Consider the following 22,355-nt stretch of genomic DNA (forward strand, 5'->3'; position numbering starts at 1 on the left):
CTGGGACTTTATATAGCCATATAAAAAAAACAAAAAAAACCCCAAAGCAACCAAATCAATGACCACTTAAGCCGTATAGTCTAAAATAATTGCTTTAATACTATTGAAACCATTATTTATATTAACAACAAGATGAAATTAAAAATGTACTATTTCGCAGACACTTAGTCACCAAGTTATAAAACAGGTTAAATAAGTGAAAACCTTCAAGTCTGAAGACAGCACGCTTGCTTGTACATCCATGGCAAATCACTGGAGTTGTAGTAGAACAAAACAGAATACAATTGGCTTCGTGCTGCCCCACAGTGGAGGGAGATGGGAGTGCACATAGAATTTGTATAGCACAATTTTAAGTGTTACGGAGTATATCTGAGGGTTGCTAGAGGAATCAGCCAGGTTGTGTAAGTGAAACGTGTGGTACATGAATGCCAAGGTTTCTGTAGCTGTATGAATTGAGGATGACTGCGGGGGTGATTTACAGTTCACTAGAGATGAAATGCTAACGTTACTGTCAGATGAGGTCCATTAAGATATCCTCTTCCATGACACTTTGGGCCTGCACTTGTTGTAATCCTGGTTGAGGGACAGGACCTCGCGGCCCAGCATTCATCATGACTCCTGCAATTGCAATTCAGAAGCATAAACATATTTGTAGGAATGGTATATGCTCTATAATATAACATTCCATAAAACAAATGATTTGCATGAATTAGACCAAGCTATGATACAAGACAAACAACAGAGAAATTAACTTGTATAGAAACTTTGCTGGCTTTGTCTGACTTACCTGGCATAGGTGCCCGCTGTGCCATTTGATTGCCCCATTGTTGTGCTGGGGCCTGATGCATAAGAGACTGCCCTGAGATCTGTAACTGTGGCTGTCCAGGGGCCTGGTGCTGCATCTGTTGTCCCAGTGCTTGGTGAGGAAGCAGCCCTTGTGCTGCCTGCTGCATGTGATGCAAGGGCTGCTGGGCTTGAGGAACTGTGGCCTGTGGCTGTAATTTGATTTAAAAAAAAAAAAAAAAAAAAAAATTTAAAAAAAGTTACGAAGGCGAAGTATGAAAAACAAAAACCCCACTTGTAGCTTTAGTCTGAGATCATAGCTCAGGGATTGAAGGAGACGCAATGTATATTAAAACATTGGGTACATCCAGTGCTCTGTTAAATAAACATCACTAGGTCCTCAAGAACCCCTTTAGGTCATAAACTGTGCATAGATTTCAGATGACAAGCTTGGAGAAGGCTCCCTTCTCCCAAGAACATCAGACCAGCTCAGGTTATGGTGAGCGGAGCTGCCATCTGGCACAAAAGGTGTCCAACGCCCTCTGGTGACATCACCCACATCTGGTCTCCATCAGCATGCAGAGATTTAGTTATCGGAATAGAAATCATTTCCACTGACACTCCAGTTTTAATAAAGGATTAGCTTCAGACTGACAAGTGAATACATGTGATAAATACTAGTCTGGACGGTCAGAATGACCAAATGCCTGGCCACACTACCAAAGGCTTATACATCCATGTCTTCTGCTCCATATTCCAAGTCCTCTGAAGAATTTATTAATGCACTATAAATACGCGGCTATGTTTAATCACATGGATTCTTTGTTATCACTGAATAAAGTAAGCTCTGAAAGTCATTTGGGAGGGACGTCCATTATCTTTTCTCTGCCAAACTGTATTGTGACATCATAACAGAAGACATCCAAGAAATAATGACTATGAAATTACTCTAACATCATCGTAATAGATCACAGCCCAAGCATAAAGACAAATACTACTGGGACTACAGTAAAGGAACAAATGCACATATTACTGCAAGATCACCACAATAACGTCAGTGTAGAAGGGAAATGCTGTACTGGGAGCAAGTCTACACAAACAAGGAAGGAATAACCATCCTTCATCGAAACAGACCAACTCATTGTAAGGCAAAACTGTTAGCCACTGGGCCTGCATGCTACACTGCGATTTAGACGGCGCCCCATCGGGGAGTGAGATTAGTGTGAGCAATGAGAAATCTTTGTAGTACTACAAAATCAACTAGAAATAAAACACGGTACCTAGAATATTAAAGCTAGCATATGATGGCTACATCTGTGAGTATGAGTAGTCATTATGGCCAGAAATGAGGCTTCTGAGCCTACAATTAGCCACAAGGAAAAGTAGCATTACAGTCCAATCAATTAAATGAATAGTAGTTCATGTAATATATACTAGGGAGGTTCTCTGCTCTCCACTTTATGAATGCCATATGCTCGACAGTGGCACCAAAACAGTTAATGTCCAGAGACAAAGGGATTAGAATGCCTTGTAGGACAATCTGACTACTTCAGTTTGGTGATCGGCAGAGACCCAAGCTCATGGACCCGGGTCCAATCAATAAATCTGGGGAAAAGACGAGAGGAGGGGGGGGGGGGGAATGGCAATGGATACTCACAGGCTGCTGGCTGAGAAGCAAGTTTCGGAGTTGGGGGTTGGCACCAGGGTTTTGGGGTCTTAGCATGGTTCCTGCCTGTGGGTTCTGAGGCTGACCGGGCGCTTGCACTGTAGCTTGTGTTGCTTGCTGAGGTGCTTGGTTGGGACCCTGAGGTGCCTGTTGCTGCATTCTGATTTGTAACTAAAAGAAAAGAATGAGGTGCCATGGTCAGTCAAGAAGTCTCAGGTCTATGAAAGCCATCTAAGTTTTTGTTTTCACAAGTGGAGGTATTCTAATACTTGTATAAAGATATTTGTGGGAACTTGAAGGGGGATTTCTATATTAGACATCTGTGATGTACCCTTTGGATAAGCCATAACGGTCTATTGATGTGAATAGCTTAGCTGTGACATCTAGCAACTGCCTTGTTAGGCGAGTAAGGTGTAGGAGGTGTCCAGGACCTGCACCTATCAGGCTTTTTTTTGCCAAATCGTTCACATCTGCGGCCCGGCACTCCGTACTTAGGTTTCCGTTTCCTGCCTAAAACACAGGCAGGATACGGAAACCTGCAGGAGTCTCTCTCACCCATTCATTTGAATGGGTGAGAGAGATGTCCGGCTGTGAGCGGCGGTGAGCGTTTTGCGCTCTCCGCCGCGAAACCGGGTTTTATAATCCGGACACAGAGTCGGACATGCAGTACTCTGTGTCCGGATAAAAAAATCCGGTTTCGCGGCGGAGAGCCTAAAACGCTCACCGCCGCTCACGGCCGGACCCGGTCTATGGTTTCCGTCTTCTGGCATGCAGAAGACGGAAACCATAGAACGGAGACCCCAAACGCAGGTGTGAACCCAGCGTCATTAAAAAAAAATGTCTAAAATTGGAAAATTGAAGGGATGGCACAAGCTTATGGAGTTTTCATAAATCACCTTCATGTGATGGTAACCATGTAGAAAATAAAAATATGGCAGTAGACAAACAAGTATTCTATAATGTTTGTCTCCTATTCTCAATAGGTTACCCAGTCTTTTGAAATCCTGGAAACCCCTTTATTTACCACTATTGTCTGTATGTTCGCTGAATGCAAGCCGTTAGACTGTTGCTTAACCCACTGAATAAAGAAATAAAACTAGGGCTTTGTGTGGGCCTTCCTGCTGAAGCTCACCAGATTCTGGGATCTCTGCTGTTCATCCATCATAGTTACCTGGTTCACAGATGGCATGCCTTGTGCTACCTGCTGCCCAGGCATCTGCAAGATATGGAGATAAAATACAAATTTAGCAAAGTAGCAATACTTTATTAGAAAAATGTATAATTCTAAGTAACAAGTTAGCCCACACAATAAAGGGGCACCATTTAGTGATTTACCTGCTGTGGTACGGTCTGTGTCACTGGCAGAGGACCAGGTTGCTTAGATAAAAAGGCCTGAGGATTGGGTTGGACAGACCCAGTGCCCATAGACTGAGCTGCCCCCATCTATGAGGAAAAAAAAAAAGCAAAAATAAAATTTAAAAAAATTTATTAAAAAAAAAAAAATCCTAGCTATATTTTCTAGATGTGAAGATACAAATTTTGTGCCATTGATTGTGCAGCAATTCAGCAGTTCTGTTCTAATACAGAATTATTATAGATCTATACATTATTTGCTGAGCAAGTTAGTAGCAGAAGACTGAAGATGGTCAGAACACTACCGGGGAGATTTACTAAGTAAGTGTGAGAAGGGAATGAAAAGTAGCAGGAAAGGCCATACCTTAACAAGTGGGAAACAAATTATTTGCATCAAATTTTGCCACAAAGTCAACCAACAGATGTAAAGTTAGAAAAAAAATGGCTAAAGATGCACCAAATTTATTATCCAGCATCAGCCATAAATTTGGTGCATTTTTAGTATGTCTAGTGAAAAGTTTATACTGTGTAAATCTTGGACAAGATTAGTAAATCCTCCCCATGTGTTCATATTATAGATGTTATGCAAAAAAAATGTCCAATATATATTAAACAAATATCAGTCTTAAAGTGGTTAACCAGTTTTTAATAAATATGGCCCAAATAACAGGATGCATCAATACAAAATACTTCTGGTTTAAAATCAGTACTGTATCTGATTTATTGTCAGGCAATTGATCTCAGATGTGATATTTTGAAGCTCACTATCCCACCCCTCCCTACGAGCAGTACAGCCAGCAAATGAACCGTCACAGCAGTCTGTGATCTTGGATGTGTGAGGGATTTATTACCTGTGATTTCATTGAAGGGAGAGTGAAGAAGGGAGGGGTACACAGAGTGCTGAATTATGGGAAATGTAGTACAATAAAGCCAAGCAAAAGACGCACGAGAAAACAGTATTTAGCACTGCTGTGTATGTAGTTGCAGATAATTTTTGGAAGCTGCATAATCCCGTTAATAAATTTGTACCTTTGACGTTAAATAACCTATTAGACAACAAATTATTCTCTACAATAAATAGCACAATTACAACCTCTACTAGATACAGCAATAGCAGGAGACAGTGAAATCAATGAAGAAAAGGAGTTTCAACACAATGAAAGTTACTACTTACATTACGATTCTGCATCTGCACTTGTTTGTGATTGGTGATCACTTGCCGAATACCATTAACAAAGCCACTTTGATCGTATGGAATCAAACCCATGAAGATTTTCTTCTTGGAGGAGTATAATAACATGAGAACTCTGACTTCACATGGAGTGGTATGAGGAAAATGTACACAACCAGCCTAGGAAGTTAAAAAATTAAAAAAAAAAAAAATTTAAAAAATTTACTACAATTTTGTGGGAAAATGTACAATGTTTTTTATGCTAGGAGGCTTGATGAATTCCTCCCTTCTGTATAATAAGGAAACTTTGTCTTGTCTGCCCTCTGCTAACTCATAGATTGTAAGCAAGACCCTTGCGATAGTGTGAACTGACAATTAACACATCTTGTAATGTCTAATTTTGTAATATGTATCTTTGCCATGCTCAATGGATGCAAAATTGTGAAGGAGATATCAAAGAGAGGGTCCTATGGTAACATGTTATTCAACAGCATTTTTCATGTGACAGAATATGAAATGGTTTACAGCAGTGACAAGAGAACCTAAGACATATGAAAGGCTTATACTGTGATGTATACTTACAAAACCATTACCCATGATACGGTAGAGACCCTTAAGAGACTCCAGATCCTTGTTGGTGAAGTGGAATTGTACCATGCGAGAATTCCTGAATAAGGGTCCTAAGGTGGTCTGCAACAAGATAAAAGCATCTTAGAAATATGGTTTCCTATTTATAAGACCTTACTGTACATAGCTACCTGTATTACAGTCACTGTAACAATAGGAGGACCATATGAAGGCTTCTACTATGGCCAGACACTGAGGCCTGGACACATCACCAAGGATCTTCCCTCTGCCTTTTAACTATGCCTCACCTTAGCCAAATGACAATGGATCAGATCAGCAGGATATTAACCCTAGTTTCCCTGCTACGTAAAGCTTTTTGACACAGGAGATTGGAGAATGCTGTGGGAAGTGTTCCTTTCTACACTTGGCGCTTTTTTACATGATCTCTGTATTTTACAGCTAATAGTACACACATAATTATAGATAGATAGATATGGTTATATACCAATAACTGTTGAGGGATCAGCTGCATTATTAACTTCTGAGGCCACTGATCAGTTTTCCTGCAAGAAAAAAAAAAAAAAAAAGTTATTAAAACACATTAATGGAAGCCATTGTGAAATGCATTCCCCCCTTCATTAGCATAGACAGATTAAATACACACCAAAAAAGCCAAAACTAAACCACAAACACGCTTTCACAATGACTAGTAGACACAGCCGTGCAAGATTAACAAGCATGCACTGAACTTTTCATGTCATTTACAAGTGGTTTAATCAAACTAACAATTTCTCTGAAATAGATTGCCTGACTTTACGTGAAAAGCGACGCATATTTTAGAAATGAGTAAAATGGAAGTTTATTTGGGAAACTATACAATTGAAAGGAGTCTCTAGTACCCTGTTGGGCTGTATCTAGCCTGGATACAAGATGGAATACAGTTGGACATGGCAGTATACTATATTATATCCCACAGCACATTTGCCCACAACATATGTTGCAACTGGGCCTGTACATTCTGCACACTTGTAGGTTGCCAAAGTTGGCATCCCAACTGACCCCATCAATGCTCAGCTAGCGATAAATCTGGCCATCAGACAGGCCAAGGAAGTGTTATAATGTGATGGAGACATTCCTGGGAATCTCTTGCTTTGTTGTGGCCTTCCATGAGAGGCAACGTGTCCCTTGTTATCACTATTAAACATAAAAATAGGGGATTCATTACCCTGTCTGAATGAAGCAGTGTAGATTTAGCATGCTGGTGTACCCTGCTCTGAATGTCTTCAAGATTCCAAAAGAAGCTGTCATGGTGACAAGTTTTTTTTGTTTTGTTTTTTTAAGTAAGAGTGGATATTCTTTATAAATACACTACAGACTGAGTAATACGCACTTGAGAAAAAACCTGATTCATAGCTACTGGTTAAAGTTTTATACCACAGACCCATCCCCTGCAAATACTCTAAAGTAGGTTAGTAATACTTAGATCTATTCTCCACTTTAACTGCTTTCTATTCCAGTCTATGACATATCCTCATCAGTGCAGACTGAAGGGTGAAAAGGGTCAATGGCAATTGAATGAGGACAACATTCTTCTAATAACTGGTGGTGGTGGTGTGTGTGTGTGTGTGGGGGGGGGGGGGGGGTGTCACGGCTCATGGACACCCACCACGTTACACGCCAGAAGTTATAAGATTCTGGATTGGCACTTTAATTTGAGGCCTGCTAATGATATAATGCCTTATGGACACTTACAGATTTTCTCCAGGGTTGACATACACTTGACATGGAAGGGAACGTGTTAACTTGGCATTGGTGTCGACAGACGGTGGTTTAGGCTTCTAGATGGAAAAAAAAACCCGAACATTAAACTTATACCTTTTAATAGAAAGTAAATGTCACTTTCTTACCATTTAACAAGACATGACTTACCTCTTGCCACTCAAGCACACCACTCCAGGCCAGCATTTTGTTGGCGACAGACTGCTGTGTATTGGGCAGCTGTGATGCCCCAATCTGAGGTGCAGTCGATTGTTGAGCTGGTACACCGGGTGGTGCTCCGGTTCCGGGCTGTCCAAGAAGAAAGATGTTAAATATCTGACCTCATAACAAGTATAGGACCATGGGCACAATGTTCTGGAGCAGGCCCTACTGACCTGTATGTGAAAGTTATACTAGGCATGCTCTATGACCTCTGCAGAAAGGGAAATGGATAGGCAGTGGAACTCTGTACTGCGACTGGTGGATTCTGTGTCTTATCTACACATAGATGTACATATGTTAACCATTTCAGGACTTGGCCATTTTCCCAATTTCAGGAATGAACACATTTTCAGCTTTTTCGTAGCTATGGTTTTCAGGGCAACAACATTTTTTTCCCCTCCTTTAGGTTATTTTAATCATTTTTGCACTTTTTTTTTAGTAATAAATAGGTCTTTATTTTTGTGTTTTTAGATAATTTTCTCATCTTTATTTCAATATCTGAGAAGGAAAAAAAAGTTTCTGGTTTTCATATTTTTTTAGCATGGTAATTTTTATGTCAGTGGTAATTATTGTCTGTCTCTGGGGAAAAGGCTAGAGGCTGTGAAGTGGGTGTGGTGTCTTTTTTGTTGTTGTAATAGCCCTTGCGGGAGGGGGCACTGCATTTTAACTTTTTTTACCCAGAATTCTCCTGTAAGTAGGGCTGATACATTAGACCCAGTTACAGGAGGAATGGAGCTTCCTACCACTTACTATAGAGTGGATCATGCAGTTCCTGGTCCCTGGTAGTCATGTGACGGAGGGTCCTGAAGTGAGGCTGCATGGCGATTTCCATAGCTGATTATCTCTTCCTATCCGTTGCCCAGCGATACCACATTGTGACTGTCTGATCACTGCCTCTATGCTCATCTATGAGAACCTCAAATGGAATCTAAGATACATATAGACTAATTTCCAGTACACAATTAGGATGTTGTAAACTCCTAGAACCAAATTTCTCCCCCCCCCCCCACCTACATCTAAGAATAAAGAGAATATAGAATTAGGACCTCTAAACTTTTTCCTGCACCGCTGCACCAGAGTGTGCAACAAATAAGAGATGGCATCCTTCACTCCAGAGTGCCTTAGGTCAGAAACCCACTGGTAATGCCTTAGCCTCATGATATGCCATCACATTATATGATGGGAACACCCTTTAAAAAATGATGCTTCATGGAACCTCTGCTAAATCCTCAACTAATATTCCGCTGTCCTAAGTGATCACCAGCAGCAAAGGAAGGAATGAAGAGGATAGAATAGGCCAAGCTTACACATTTCTCTCTCCACTGTAGCCTATGGGAGATGCATAAATAGCCAAGCTCACCAGCCAAATATATTTGATTTTCAATGACTGTCAAGCGGCTGTCTAGTTCATAAGCGGATCATTTAAATGATTGAGCCATTCATCAACATTAAAAACTTTAATGTTAGTGAGTCTGCACAAGTTGACTAATGCTTAGACAAAAGTAACCAACCATGCCAAACACTGATACATTTGGTCGACCACCATCCAGCATAGCAGACTAATCTGTTTTCCACCATCGCGAACAAATGCTTGCAGCACTTTCATGGATGATCACTGACCATTTCGTCAGATGAAAATCTAATGTGTATGGGCAGTTTTAGACTAAATCCCACAGAATAAAATGGAAATAGTAGCTGCATAAGCATTGTGTGATCTTTCCTGCTTCCTGAGTTTTGGTGATGCACAAATCCTCCAAAATAAAACATATGCCATGTTCAGTTTCATCAGACAAGGTTAAACTATGTGACTGCATTGTTTTACTCCCAACAAATGGGAAAATTTGGCAAATACAAATTGGCTTGGGTCATCACTAAATCTATAGCCAGCTAAATACCCACAGGACCTATTAGGGTATGTTCACCGAGATTTGTGCAGGCTGATTATGAGGTGGAATCCGCCTCAAAAAGCACCTCCCAATTAGTTCAATGGAAATCAGTAGCAAAAAAAAAAAAAAAAAAAATCAAAGTGACCCTGGATTCTGCTTTGAGAAGCCCATTGAAATCTAACAGAGGTGGGGGTTAAAAAAAAAAAAACAAAAACCTCAACACTTGTTTTGACGCATTTCTTGTACAAACCACTAGGGTTTTTTTTAAAATGAGATTTCCAGGTTGATAGTGTGATGGAGCAAAAAAAATTGCTTACAATCTTACTAATCTATATGGAATTAGAAGTGTTATCAAGCAAAGCCACCAAAGATCAGTGTCAGAATGACAAACATCATCACATACCATTGGTTGTGGGACAGGCTGCTGCTGAGCCGGCTGTTGAGTCATCATTCCCTGAGTCGGCCCAGGACCGGTGGTTACAGTGGAGACTAAACTTGGCTGAGGAGATGATGTTATTAAAGAAGCAGTAGAGGTGACCATCTTGGATGCTTGTCCCTGAGACATTGTGGGAGCTGGTGGTTGGTTGAATGGTGGGCCAACAGCTGTGGTAGACTGCATGGCTGCAAGTCCAGGAACTGAAAGAAACAATGTAATAAGGAAAGACAGAAAACTGAAATTCAGGAAGTAAGAAAAACTTAAAACAAGTAAACCAGCAGGTTTTTCCCAGGATCTAAGCACCAGAACCTCTTCAATCAGCTGATGCTCCGGGGTTCTAGGAGGTGGATCTCCAGCAATCTGATATTAATGGAGTGTAACAAAAAAATAGGCCATCAATTGTGAAGTTTGCCAAATCCCTTTTATAGCTTAGTAGCTGAAACTCATGAATATAACTATTAAAAAAGCAACGTCCATCAAAATGACGCACAACAGAAAATGATATCCTAGATTTCCATTGACTTCACTGGAACACCCCAATGCGGCTGATGTGTGTAGGGATTACATAGACATGGTTACCTGCTATCTACAGAAATTTTTCTACTTTGGTGGTATCACTGCTAATATTTATTTCTTTCATACTGCATCATGGTGGAGGTTTAACATTAGAGTTGATTATAAGACTTGGAATTTAGTACTGTGGGGATTTTCTCATTGTTTTATATGCGATTGGGATTTTGATTTTAATCTGTTTGCTATATATCTCTTGTGGTTTCGTATGTGCATTCAATATGCTTAAAGTTACACTGCAGTGACGCTCACCTGCCTTTTTGTATTTGACTACGCCTGTCTCTGAACTACATTGAATTACACTCTATAGGATGAACAGCAAAAAATACTTACACCGAGTTTGGATATTGCTCTGCTTCTGTATTTCAGCAGCCTTAACTGCTGACTGAGCAGCAAGTTGTGCAGGGGTCAGATTGTTTGTCTGAGGATGCTGTTTAAGAAAAAAAAAAGTTAGGAATTGAGATCCTGAGAGATTAGTTCAGAAGCCATACAGTAAAACAGCTGGAATGTATTACTGCCATAAGGTAACTAGTGAATGTACACTGGTTCCCCGACTGCCATAACCATGAACACGGTATGCAATCTGCAGTAACTGTTACAAAGATGAAATGCTATCCAACTCTCTCGGTCAAACACTCACATTAGCCAAGACTGTGTACACTGCAATCTTGTGCAGTTTTTAAAAAGTGTAAACTTAGGCAGTCTGGAAATCCACCAACTATGTCAATATGGTTAATGCCGAATGATAAATCTGACTATACCACCTACTAGTTGGCTTAGTCTTAAACCAAAATTTGACACCTTAAAGGAATTCTACCATTAAAGTCAAATTTATTCTCGTTGACACATAGGAATAGACTTAAAGGCTATTCTTCTCCTACCTTTAGAAGTCTTCTCCGCACTGCCATTCAGTATAAATCATGGTTTTCGTCGGTATGCAAAAGGAGTTCTCTCGCAGCACTGGGGCGGGCTCAAACAGCACTGGGGCGTCCCCAATGCTGCGAGAGAAACTCTCCAGCACTGCCTCCTTCAGGAACAGCCTCTTCACGCGTCTTCTTTAGGCACAGCAGACTGCGCATGCCCACAGGCCACAAGATAATGACCACTTGATTACTGTGTAAGCAGGGGGAAGGAAAGAGAATCATCCACGCCATCAACACACTCATTATATGGTGACCCAGCGAGCTGCCCAAACAATCACGGCCACAGTGTGAGGAACGAGTTCAGCGGCAGGCCAGCTTCACAGCTGCCGAAACGCCGGACCAGGTGTAATCAACACGCTCATTATATGGCGTCCAAGCGAGCTGCTGGAACAATCATAGGCACGGTGTGAGGAAGAAGTTCAGCAGCAGGAAAGCTTAAGAGCTGCCAAAACGCCGGAGCAGGCAAACAATCAACGGCAGCAATTTGCTGAATATAGGTGGATCATCGACACCAACAACCCGCAGACAAAGTCGTGGGCAGAGTCTAGCACATTCATATCACTCACATACACAGACAGTTATACATAGTATAGTCCTACACTAGAGTTACCAAAAATGTGTGCACACCATGTATGGAGCCTGGACTTGTGGAAGCTGGTGAGGAGGTTGGGGCTGTACCACAGGAAGTTGTGGCTGGGGAAGAGGTTGTTTAATAGGAACAATTCCAGGAGTTGTGGACGCTCCTCCAACTGTAAAGGAAACACAAGGTATAAGTATAATCCGTGCACTAATCTTATGAAACATACGCCATACAGACATAGTATACACATACACACAGCATAAGTGCCAGGTGTGTAATTTCAGAAAATATATGGTTGATATATGAGTTTTCAATTTATAATTCAGGTTTTATTTGTGTTATGTCTGATAAACGTGGGTCCAAATTTGGGACCCTCCTCATAGCAAAAAAACAATCAAAGAAAGGTGAGAAAATTACTTTAATTGCATTTCCATAACTCCACAAAGGTGGGTCATGCAACTAACCTGGAAGGACCATCCCTCGAATAAGTATCATGTGTCGGGGGTCCTGACTGTAGTCCTTGGGCTGTGGCTCCATCATACTACCTACTGGCATGGCTTTCTCAAAAAGAGTCCTAAGTGCTGGCAGCTTCCGAGGTGAAATAATGGAAAAATGGATCCCTCTCTGGCAAGAATCAAATTAGATGAGACACTTCACTGGAAGTATCAGATAGAAGTGATCAAAGTGACATCTCACTTCCAATATTAATTGCTTTAGATCCTCTCTATATTTTTTCAGTTACAGTAATAGACAAAGAAAGAAAACACTAAGCAATTAAAACAATCCCTACCTCCCCAATCTTCTGGACCAGGTTCTCTGTTGTGTAGCCAGAGTAGGTAGTGCTCTCTACAGCAGGAAGCAAGTATGGTGGAGAGTTGCAGATTAGGATGCAAACCTTGTGAGTCTGCCCTCTACAAGACATAAAGGAACAATGGATATTATCAAAGAACGAGAACTTACATAAAGACGGCCCATCAGCTATGAAGGGGGAAGTCTTAGTAACTAGATGTATTGTCTATGTAACACTGCAGCATCTTTCTCTGAACACCACATTGTGTGATTCTTGGTATTATCCCTAGAAATTCATGAATACATTGACAACTTAGTGTCACCAGTTTGGGTGTGTCCCTAAACATTGTTAAATCAGTTACCTTAGTGTCAGACTATGAAAGGACATCCCTTTGTGAATTAATTTATACATTTCTAGGAAGAGCAGCAGGAAAGTTTTTTGTTTTGTTTTTTTAATCACAAGCAATCTTCTGATGAAGTCATAATCATTCTGATCTTTTCAGTCTACTGAAGAAATCTTGTGGATATTTCCATAGTCATTTGAGAGAATTATTTCTGCCATAAAACTAAAGTGATTTCTAGAAGCAAAATGGTAGTCAGAAGCTGGATCAGGATGTCAACTCTGTCACGGGGAATACACCTGAGATTCTGCACTGAAGACAAGGTGTTTTAGAGCAGAGTATAAGGCTTTTTGTTATTGCTGTCAGATATGAGTTAGGATAAGGCTATTTGACACAAAGCCACCACCATCACTAAGACCAGTAGGTATCTCAGTGCCCCATATATAACGGTCGTGTTCCCTTTATATGAAATGTCTCATTAACTTCAACCACTTCCCTACAAATAGCTGGCGACCCAACATCTATTACCACCTGCTATTACAAAAAAAAAAATAAAAATTGTTACTTGCTTATGAGTAGTATTATTTGCTGTATTAAAGCTTCCTAGCACTGGCTGACATTTGTCACTTGTACTTCACTTACATCTGTTCCCTCATCTTCTTGAAATCATCAAAGAGTTGCAGTGCAGTGCTAAGTCCTTCAGCAATGAGACTACAGCTCTCACCTCCGCCTCCCATAAACCTGCACAGAAGGAAAGATTAGGGTAAGGACACTTATGGACCAATCAAGACACCATGTTGCAGAGAATTAAAAAATCCTACTATTATAAATGTGAAAGTTCACGACTTATGAATTTATGTTCACATACTATATTACACTGTTCTTGCAACAGCCTTATCTAAGGTCCCAGGTCTGTTATCTCTGTGCAAACACAGGCTAACCCTCAGTGGATTGTGTACATTCATTTGCATATTATGTGATCTGCTACAGGCAGTGCTGATTCACTGGATGGGAAAACACCTTTAATCCAAATTGGCAGTGTGCTACTTTTAAACATGCCGGGAAAAAGAAAATCTAATTTGTTGGAAAATTCTAAAAACAACGACAGCTATGAACGTAGTCAAAAGTCAGAGTTCTCCTCAAGCGGAACTGACGGGCTCATTGGCGCCAACACGCTCATTATATTGTGTCCCAGCGAGCTGCTGAGATGTCGGAACAATCATGGGCACAGCGTAAGGAACGAATTTAGTGGCAGGTCAAATTGACAGCTGCCAAAACGCCGGAGCAGGTGGATTACCAACACCAGCAACATGCTCATTATATGGCTTCCCAGCGAGCTGCTGAGTTGCCGGAACAATCACAGGCACGGTGTGAGGAACAAGTTCAGCTTAAGAGCTGCCGAAACGCCGGAGCAAGCAAACCATCGACGGCAGCAATTTGCTGAATATAGGTGGCTCATCAACGCCAACAACCCGCAGACGAAGTCGCGGGCAGAGTCTAGTATGCCATATGCAGGTTAAGTACTTTCAGTTACACAGCCAGGAAGAGCCCTTTAATTCACTATAAATTTACACTTCCAAATAAAAATATATCCTGTAAGACTTACATGATACTGTCGAGCCACTGAACAAACTCATATGCACTGCTGGTTGGAGCGTGACACTGGACATAGGACTCTGGAGCACAGTCCACAGTGTTGAACACCACAAGACTATACTGTGTGCCGCCATACTGAAACACAAGACATTACCAATTAGCCTAAGTGGATATCAGCATAAGGACTGCCATTTATTTAGGTGTAACTCACATCTCCTCCAAAGTCAGTTTCTGCAGGAGGTCCACCATTAAAATATCTGAAGAAGAAAAATATAATATGAAGTAATGTTTTAATTTGTAAGAAACCACACAAAAGAAACAAATTCAATCACAGTGATACTCTAAGAGATAAATCTTTGAGAAGTCCATCTTAATCTTGTTGGTGACCACTAAGGTTCCTGCCTCACTAATCCAGAGCTGGGATGAAAATTATTAAATGCAATATAAAAATAACAGCAGATAAAGGAAGCGACACTCCCTTTTTTGGGAGTCACATCTGCACCCTTTATTTTCTGTTCTTAGCAGAATAAAAAAAAAAAAAAAAAAAGCAATACACCTAAAATATCTCACAGGCGCATGAGGCTATTTTAAGCTTACTGCTGTTTTTATTCTGCTTACAGCTGAAAATAAAGACTGGAGATGAGACTACAAAAACGTGAGTACGCTTCCTTTGTCTATTGTTATTTTTTTCACCGAATGGATTATGTTTGAAGTTGGAGAAGCAGAGCACCACATGAGAGTTGCTTGCACACCTCCAATCCTTTTATTGGGACATGGCTAGTTGTGCTGACTAATATCTTTCCTTTTTTAATTGAATTATTAACTGCAAAACTACATTGTGCACAAAGACCTATCAACCAATAGTCCAAGAAATTTATGAGCAGCCGATGGACATATTTGATGCAAGTTTATTGCGGTATTTCTCTGCTGATATGCATTGACATCGCAGTCCGCACAGTCCTATAAACTAACATTAGCTGGGTATTCTGGACAATGCCTGCATGGAAATCACACAGATCTGAAACACTTGTAGGTATGTAACTTATGACATACATACACTACTGTAGACTGCAACGCTCCAGCTGTTACAAAACCACAACTCCCAGAAAGTTTCTAATAGCTGAAGTCGCAAAACGGAGATCTTCTATGAATTGAGCACGGTGGCTCAGTGGCTAGCACTGCAGCCTTGGAGTCCTAGGTTCAAATCCTACCAAGGGCAACATCTGCAAGGAGTTTGTATGTTCTCCCCGTGTTTGCGTGGGTTTCCTCCGGGTACTCTGGTTTCCTCCCACACACCAAAAACATACTGATAGGGAATGTAGATTGTGAGCCCTATAAGGGACAGTGACTGACAATATCTGTAAAGCGCTGTAGAATATGATGGCTCTATATAAGTAAGCATAACAAATAAATAAATAATTGAGCCTTGACATTACAAAAGGTCTCTCTGTCATGGTACATAATTCCCATTTAGTTCAGGGGTGTATGCCAGCCAGACCTCCTGATCTGTCTATTTCTAATATTACCAGTGTTAAAGTAAGGAATAGCAGAATGAAACGGCATCAATGACGCTGGGTTCACACCAGCGTTCGGCACTCCATATTAGGTTTCCATCTTCTTCCGGTAGAAGACGGAAACCTGTCATGCAAAGTTTGGCCGTGAGCGCTTTATGCTCTCCGCGGCAAAATGTTTTCGCCACGGAGAGCTTAAAAGCTCACGGCCGGACATGAAATGAATGGGTTTGAAAGATGTCTGCAGGTTTCCGTCTCCTGCCCTGTTTTTTGCAGGAAACGGAAACCTGCAGAACGGACTCCCGGGCGCAGATGTGAACGAGCCCTGATTTGAGCGTCTTCTCTATTGCCCTCCTTACTTCATACTCTAATATGGAGAAAGTAACTGCTTAAAAAAATAAAGGAAAATTATTTCTTTAATAATGTATATTACAATTTTTGTATATAGTCTCTACTATTCATTTATGTTTAACAAAGAATTTATATTATCCCTAATCTTGTCATTGATCATTGAATTCCCAATGAATCTGTATAACATAACTTACTCTATTGCGGGAAGTAGATAATGTTTCCTTAAAGACTCAAAATAAGGTCCCAAATTAGCAGTGCCTTCAATAACAAAGACAACGTCAGATACTATGCCTCCATTTCCCTGGGTAGATGCATCCATCGCTGGAACTGTTCTCAAAAACCTGCAGAAGAAAAATATTTTTTGTTAAAAGCGACAAAATGGAGGATCTCTTATTGTACTTAGGCCTTAAAATAAAACAGTTGGTGTGGACAGGAGCAGAAGCTGCCTTCTCTAGCTATATAATAGGACCATAAACGCTACATTTCACCTACAATATATACCTATCGATTCCTAGCAGCAGGGGTATTCACCTAACAATAATAGTCAACATCAGAGACTTTTTGGCATTTCTATCATTTTCCAATACTCTCTGAAAGCAGTAGAACAGATGTGGGTCAACCACCTGTACCACCGCTGCTGTGAGCGTATAGATAGCTCTGGAAAATATAAGACTTGCTAAGCAGGCAGAAGTTGGCCATATCCATCAGTCTCATAGAAGTGAATCTAATAGCAGCCACGCATGTTCAGAACCACACAAGTCTTTTGATTGACAGCGTTTCCAGTGATCACTTATGTACTTATTAGTCAGTCTGTACAATGTATGTGGGTAAAACCTTTTAAAGGATGTTCTCATGGGAAAAATCTCAGTGTATTTTGGATTCCCCAAGGTCCCATGTAGCAAGCCGTAGCAACGCATCACAGTTTTTCCCGCAGCGCTTTTCACAGAAGGTCTGAAGAGGATTCCTCTGCGGACTTTCTGCTTCCATTATACCTGTAGGGAAACCGCTGGCCTTGCTGTAGATTTAATTAACATGTTGCGATTTCAAAAACAGCAACAGTTTTGGAAATCGTAGCGTGTCCACTGTGTGCATTTTTTTTTTTTTTTTTTTTTTACAATGTGTGGATGGGATTTGCTAGAATCCCACCTTATTTGCAGGGACTATAAAACACTGCGTTTTTTTCCCCGCAGTGTTTCCGCCACGAGGCCAGAGCAGCAACTTTACTATTATTTTGTATGCCTAAGTATACTGCAAACACCCAAAGGGAATGTTCACACAGCAGAATTTGCATTCTGCGTGTGAACACTTCTGCGTTACTAGCCACGATAGGATGACTATGCAGAGCACTGGCATCCAGTCATGGCATTCTGCTCTGGATTAAGCCCAAAGAATGGCCTAATCTGGAGGGAGCCTCGCACCGGACGCCATGGCTGAGTCAGCTGCGGAATCCACGGCAACTCGCTTCTTTTTTTCCCCACTACTAGCTAGCAGAAAAAAAAAGAAGCGAGCGGCTCCCATTGAAGTCAATGGGAAGCATTATTTTGGAGCCAGATTTTGAGGCGGATTCCGCTTCAAAATTTGCTACAAAAAAAAAAAAAAAAATGTTAGGGTGAACATTAACTTCAACGAAAAATATGTTTAGTTGTGGGTGTATTTTTAGGTATATCTTTTCCCGTCAAGGTCAATAGAGCTGACTGTAAAATACACATCAGATAACCTTGATCTTCTCTTTGATATGCATTTTGAGCTTCATTCAAAGTATTTTAAAAGCAGATTTTTTTCCCCCCACACACTTGTTTGCTATTCGGTAGGTAATTTGCAGGCGTTTACACATTTTGAAAAAAAATAAATAAATAATTATATATTTATTTCACCTCTCCCCCCTGATCATCAGCTGCTCCCCTCTGCCAGTCCTTCCACTGGCTACCCATAGCCCAGCGAATTGAGTTCAAGCTACTAACGTTAACATACAGAGCCATCCACAACCTGTCCCCTCCATATATCTCTGACCTCATCTCCCGCTACCTGCCCACACGTAACCTCAGATCCTCCAACGACCTCCTACTCCGCTCTGCTCTCATCCGCTCCTCACACAACCGTCTCCAAGATTTCTCCCGTGCATCCCCCATACTCTGGAACTCCTTACCACAACACATAAGACTGACCCCCACAATCACAGGCTTCAAGAAGACCCTGAAGACTCACCTATTCAGGAAGGCCTACAACCTCCAATAACACTATCACCTCACTGCCATCTGTCCAGTCTCCCCCTCTCCTTCTGTCTCTACCCCCTTCCCTCAGTCTGTAAGCCCTCACGGGCAGGGCCCTCTACCCCACTTTGCCAGTCGGTCACTGTTAGTATTATATCAACCTGTATATTCTGTGTACTGTATGTAAACCCCCAAATGTAAAGCATCATGGAATTAATGGTGCGATATATATATATAAATAAACATATATATATCCGGATTTCAGAAGTTGATTTCTCTTGAGATCAGTTCTGTATTTTTAGTTACTACTTTATACCAAGTGAACACAGCCTAATAATTGTTACAAGTCAGAGACTAATCACAGGCTACAATCTGTCATATAATGAATCTTGTATCTGAGAAACTGAAAGAAATCTTATTTTATCCAGCTGGCTGTAAGTCTCCTACTTCACGCTATTATTAAGAGGGGAACTACAGCAAGAAGCTGGTTCTGGACTGTGTGACAAGATAGATAAAGTAATGCATTGGGTGAAACACATAAAGGGGTTAAAATAGGCCATCAATATTAGACCTAACATTTTCTGTAATACTATGGTGGATATCAGGAAGGTGTTAAAGGGGTTACCCACTTTCCAATATTGATGGACCATCTTTAGTATAGGTCATTAATATTAGATCTGTGAGTGTTCAACACTTGGGACCCCCACAGATCGGCTACTCCTGATACATGCTGGGTAACACACTGCAGCATCAGCTTTAAATACTGCAGTGCTGTCCTATAAACTTCCACAGGGCAGCACTACAGTACCTAAAGTTACTGCTACTATTTGGAAGCAGCGCAGGTCCCAGCATCCAAACATTGCCAGAAACAGCGCTGCAGGAATCCCAAGTGTCAGACCCTCATAGATCTAATATTGATGACTTCTCCCTTACCACCCCCTATCAATTCTGCTACAAGATAGCTCCCAGGCCTGTCTTAGACAAACAGCTATTGAGACTTGCCTGTGGCTAGTAAATTTCCCACAGACTCTAGTTGTAATATCCCAAAGAATACAGGTAACTTGCTATTCTGACTACACAGTGAACACTGTAAAAACAAAACCCATAAGAAAATGTTGCAAATGCAGTTTTCTATATCATTCTGGATTTTCCTGCTTCTCAGTACATCATATGGAATATTAATTGGTACCATCACAAAGTAATATTTATCCTGCAAAAATTAAGCCCTCATGGGTTTTCGAAGGCATGCAGCAAAAGATGAAAACTGAAAAATGGCTGCATCTTATATATCCAGGTACCATCTGTATGTTAAAGGACACGACTGATGCTGGCTCATAGTTTTATGTTTGTGTAATGGCAGGAACCTCTATTACAAAATTGTCTGACCACTGTATAAGGGAGCGTTCACACTACCGTCGGTGTCCGACAGGTAGTGTTCACTCCTAGTGTCCGCGGATATGTAGGGTTTCTCTGTCCGCTTAAAAAGTCGGACATCTTTACATGCGGACAGTGAAGGAAGGGCACGGAGTGCAAAAGAACGCACCCGATCGCCATTTAAATAAATGACAGGTGTCACGAACACAGCTAGTGTCCGCTCCTAATGTCCGTGCCAGATTTTGAGCGGATGCTACCTGTCGGACACCGACGGTAGTGTGAACGCCCCCTAAGCAATGCTACCTCTGATGTTGCCTTTGCTACCTCTTGTGTCACCCCCTCTACCTCAGACTGTAAGCTCTTGTGAGCAGGGCCCTCAGTCCCATTGTGTGAATTGATTATTTCTTTGTAATGTACCTTTTTGTCTCTACTCGAATCCTACAAATTGTACAGCGCTGCAGAATATGTTAGCGCTATATTATTATATTAAATCTATACTGGTTTATGAGCCCCGGATGTAGACAAAGCTGGCCAGAGTCACTTCCAGCATATGTAGAATTAGACATTACACTTCTACAATAAGGCATGTATGCATAGACCAATAATGATCCCTATAACTTGCAGCAGAAACCTGTCAGCCTGTCAGCAGACAGAACCCCATGACTCCATACATGCACATGCCCCTGATACAGTGCTAGTAAGCTGCAGCTCCTGTTCGTCTATACAAAACACACATTCATACAAAATGCATAAGGCATGCTGGGTACTGTAGTTTTCCAGCTGCTGGCCACAAGGTTGGCCCTCCATCTTTCCATAGCACTCCTCATCCCGTACACACCTCCAACAAATACCTCACTTCGGCCAGAAGACGTTTCCCTGGGGAAGAGGGAGTGCACCCCTCTACCCGGGGCCACGAGCCACTAGATGTTGTGCTCCAAACCTCCTCCCGGAAGCTTCCAAATTCCACACAAACCAGCGACACGCCGGCGCAGGGGAGCTAGAGGAGCACCGCTTCGTGTATACAGCTAGAAAGTAACCTCTCTGTGAGCGATTAATCCTGTCTGCTCATCTATATAGAGGGAGACCGTGAAGAGCTGTACTGGCTGTTTGGTGCCACCTAGAGGCCTCTAGTGACATAGCAACGAATATAAATTGCAGTAGCTTTTACTACTACTATAGAGTAAGTTACAAAATTGGCCTGGACTCCAAAACATTAAAATGGTAACATTAAGAAGGACCAATGCTAAAATGATGGAAATCGAGAGTAGAAAGTGTGGCTAAGGCTAGGTTCACATCTGCGTCAGTCACTGTTGGAATCCACTGAAAATCAGCATAGAAGACTTTTCTCTCTGCCAGTGTCAATATAAAGATGGCAGAAACCGACGGACACCAAGCAGATCCCATTATAGGCTATGGAGTCCACAGGCGTCTGCGGGTAAATGCTGTTTTCGCGGCCAGGCTCTGTCGTTCAGGTTCCATGGAAGGCCCGAACAAGTGTGAACCCAGACCAACACCTACAAATGTGTCATGTAGGAGGGGCATAAAATCCAGGTTGAGAGCAAAGTTGTTTAACCACAAGAAACCATAACCATTTCAAGATCAGACCATTTTCCCCCGATTCAGGACTGGACATATTTTCAGTTGTTTTTTTTTTCATTCATGCAATTTTGAGGGCAATATTTTTTCCTTTTTCCTCAGATATGTGTTTTTCACTGAACAGCAGGCCCCGGCTTCTGCAGCTGCAAGATTTTGTAAGAGCTGAAAGGGGTTTTCTGGGCAAAACATTTTTATTTTTTAAAAGGTGTGCTAGTGCTATTATTGGGTTAATAAATGCACCCACATACCTTTAGTTGTGTTTTGACTGATTTCTAGGTGTCTCTGGGAGTACCTGGTATTTTCTGCATTTGTTTAAATGTTTAAGCTTCCTGCTATGTAACTTCCAACTAGCTCTGACCTCACTCCCCTCCCTTCCTCTCTCCCTCACAACTACTAGCCCTTCCCTACCTACTCTGCCCAACCCTTGACCCCATTACATGCTTACCTCTCTGCCTTCCAGTCTTCCTCCTGCGGTATGGACCATCTTTCCTTTCTGACTTTCCGCGCCATTTGTTGCAGATTTTGCTGCAGTTTTTTGAGCCAGAGTCAGAAGTGCCTTGAAAAGGAATGGAAAATATAAAGGAAGCTCTTAGATATTTCCCTTCTAATAAATCCACACAGTTTTGGCTCCAAAAAAAAAAAAAAAAGTTGTGTTTCCACAACGTGGGGCCT

At 41.4% G+C, this 22,355-nt stretch overlaps 1 protein-coding gene across 3 annotated transcripts; it reads right to left on the reverse strand.

The window, feature by feature from the left end:
- Positions 1-108: 108 nt before the first annotated feature.
- On the reverse strand, positions 109-21,067 carry MED25 (mediator complex subunit 25). 3 transcript variants are annotated; one of them, XM_075280235.1, is made up of 20 exons: positions 20,926-21,067; positions 16,698-16,844; positions 14,853-14,898; positions 14,652-14,776; positions 13,688-13,786; positions 12,706-12,826; positions 12,380-12,539; positions 11,963-12,084; positions 10,746-10,842; positions 9,810-10,042; positions 7,470-7,607; positions 7,293-7,378; positions 6,046-6,103; positions 5,556-5,663; positions 4,977-5,153; positions 3,785-3,892; positions 3,621-3,665; positions 2,441-2,620; positions 788-995; positions 109-618 (listed from the first exon to the last, which is right to left on the reverse strand). In XM_075280235.1, exons 2-20 carry the CDS (start codon positions 16,820-16,822, stop codon positions 512-514), a joined length of 2,343 nt encoding a protein of 780 aa, XP_075136336.1. In that variant the 5' UTR covers positions 16,823-16,844; positions 20,926-21,067; the 3' UTR covers positions 109-511. The 3 variants fall into 3 exon arrangements, with proteins under 3 accessions (XP_075136336.1, XP_075136335.1, XP_075136334.1); XM_075280234.1 differs by having other exon boundaries at positions 110-618; positions 3,582-3,665; positions 20,939-21,067; XM_075280233.1 differs by having other exon boundaries at positions 110-618; positions 3,582-3,665.
- Positions 21,068-22,355: the final 1,288 nt, after the last annotated feature.

Source organism: Leptodactylus fuscus, chromosome 6 (genome assembly GCF_031893055.1).
Source record: "Leptodactylus fuscus isolate aLepFus1 chromosome 6, aLepFus1.hap2, whole genome shotgun sequence".
Classification (NCBI taxonomy): Eukaryota; Metazoa; Chordata; class Amphibia; order Anura; family Leptodactylidae; genus Leptodactylus; species Leptodactylus fuscus.

Bases quoted from the DNA above. Each gene is read 5' to 3' on its own strand.
- MED25 (XM_075280234.1), bottom strand. From the start codon at position 16,822: ATGGATGCATCTACCCAGGGAAATGGAGGCATAGTATCTGACGTTGTC. The intron at 14,899-16,697 runs GTAAGTTATGTT...TTTCTTCTTCAG, and splicing joins TATCTACTTCCCGCAATAGA to ATATTTTAATGGTGGACCTC. The intron at 13,787-14,651 runs GTAAGTCTTACA...CCTTCTGTGCAG, and splicing joins CAGTGGCTCGACAGTATCAT to GTTTATGGGAGGCGGAGGTG.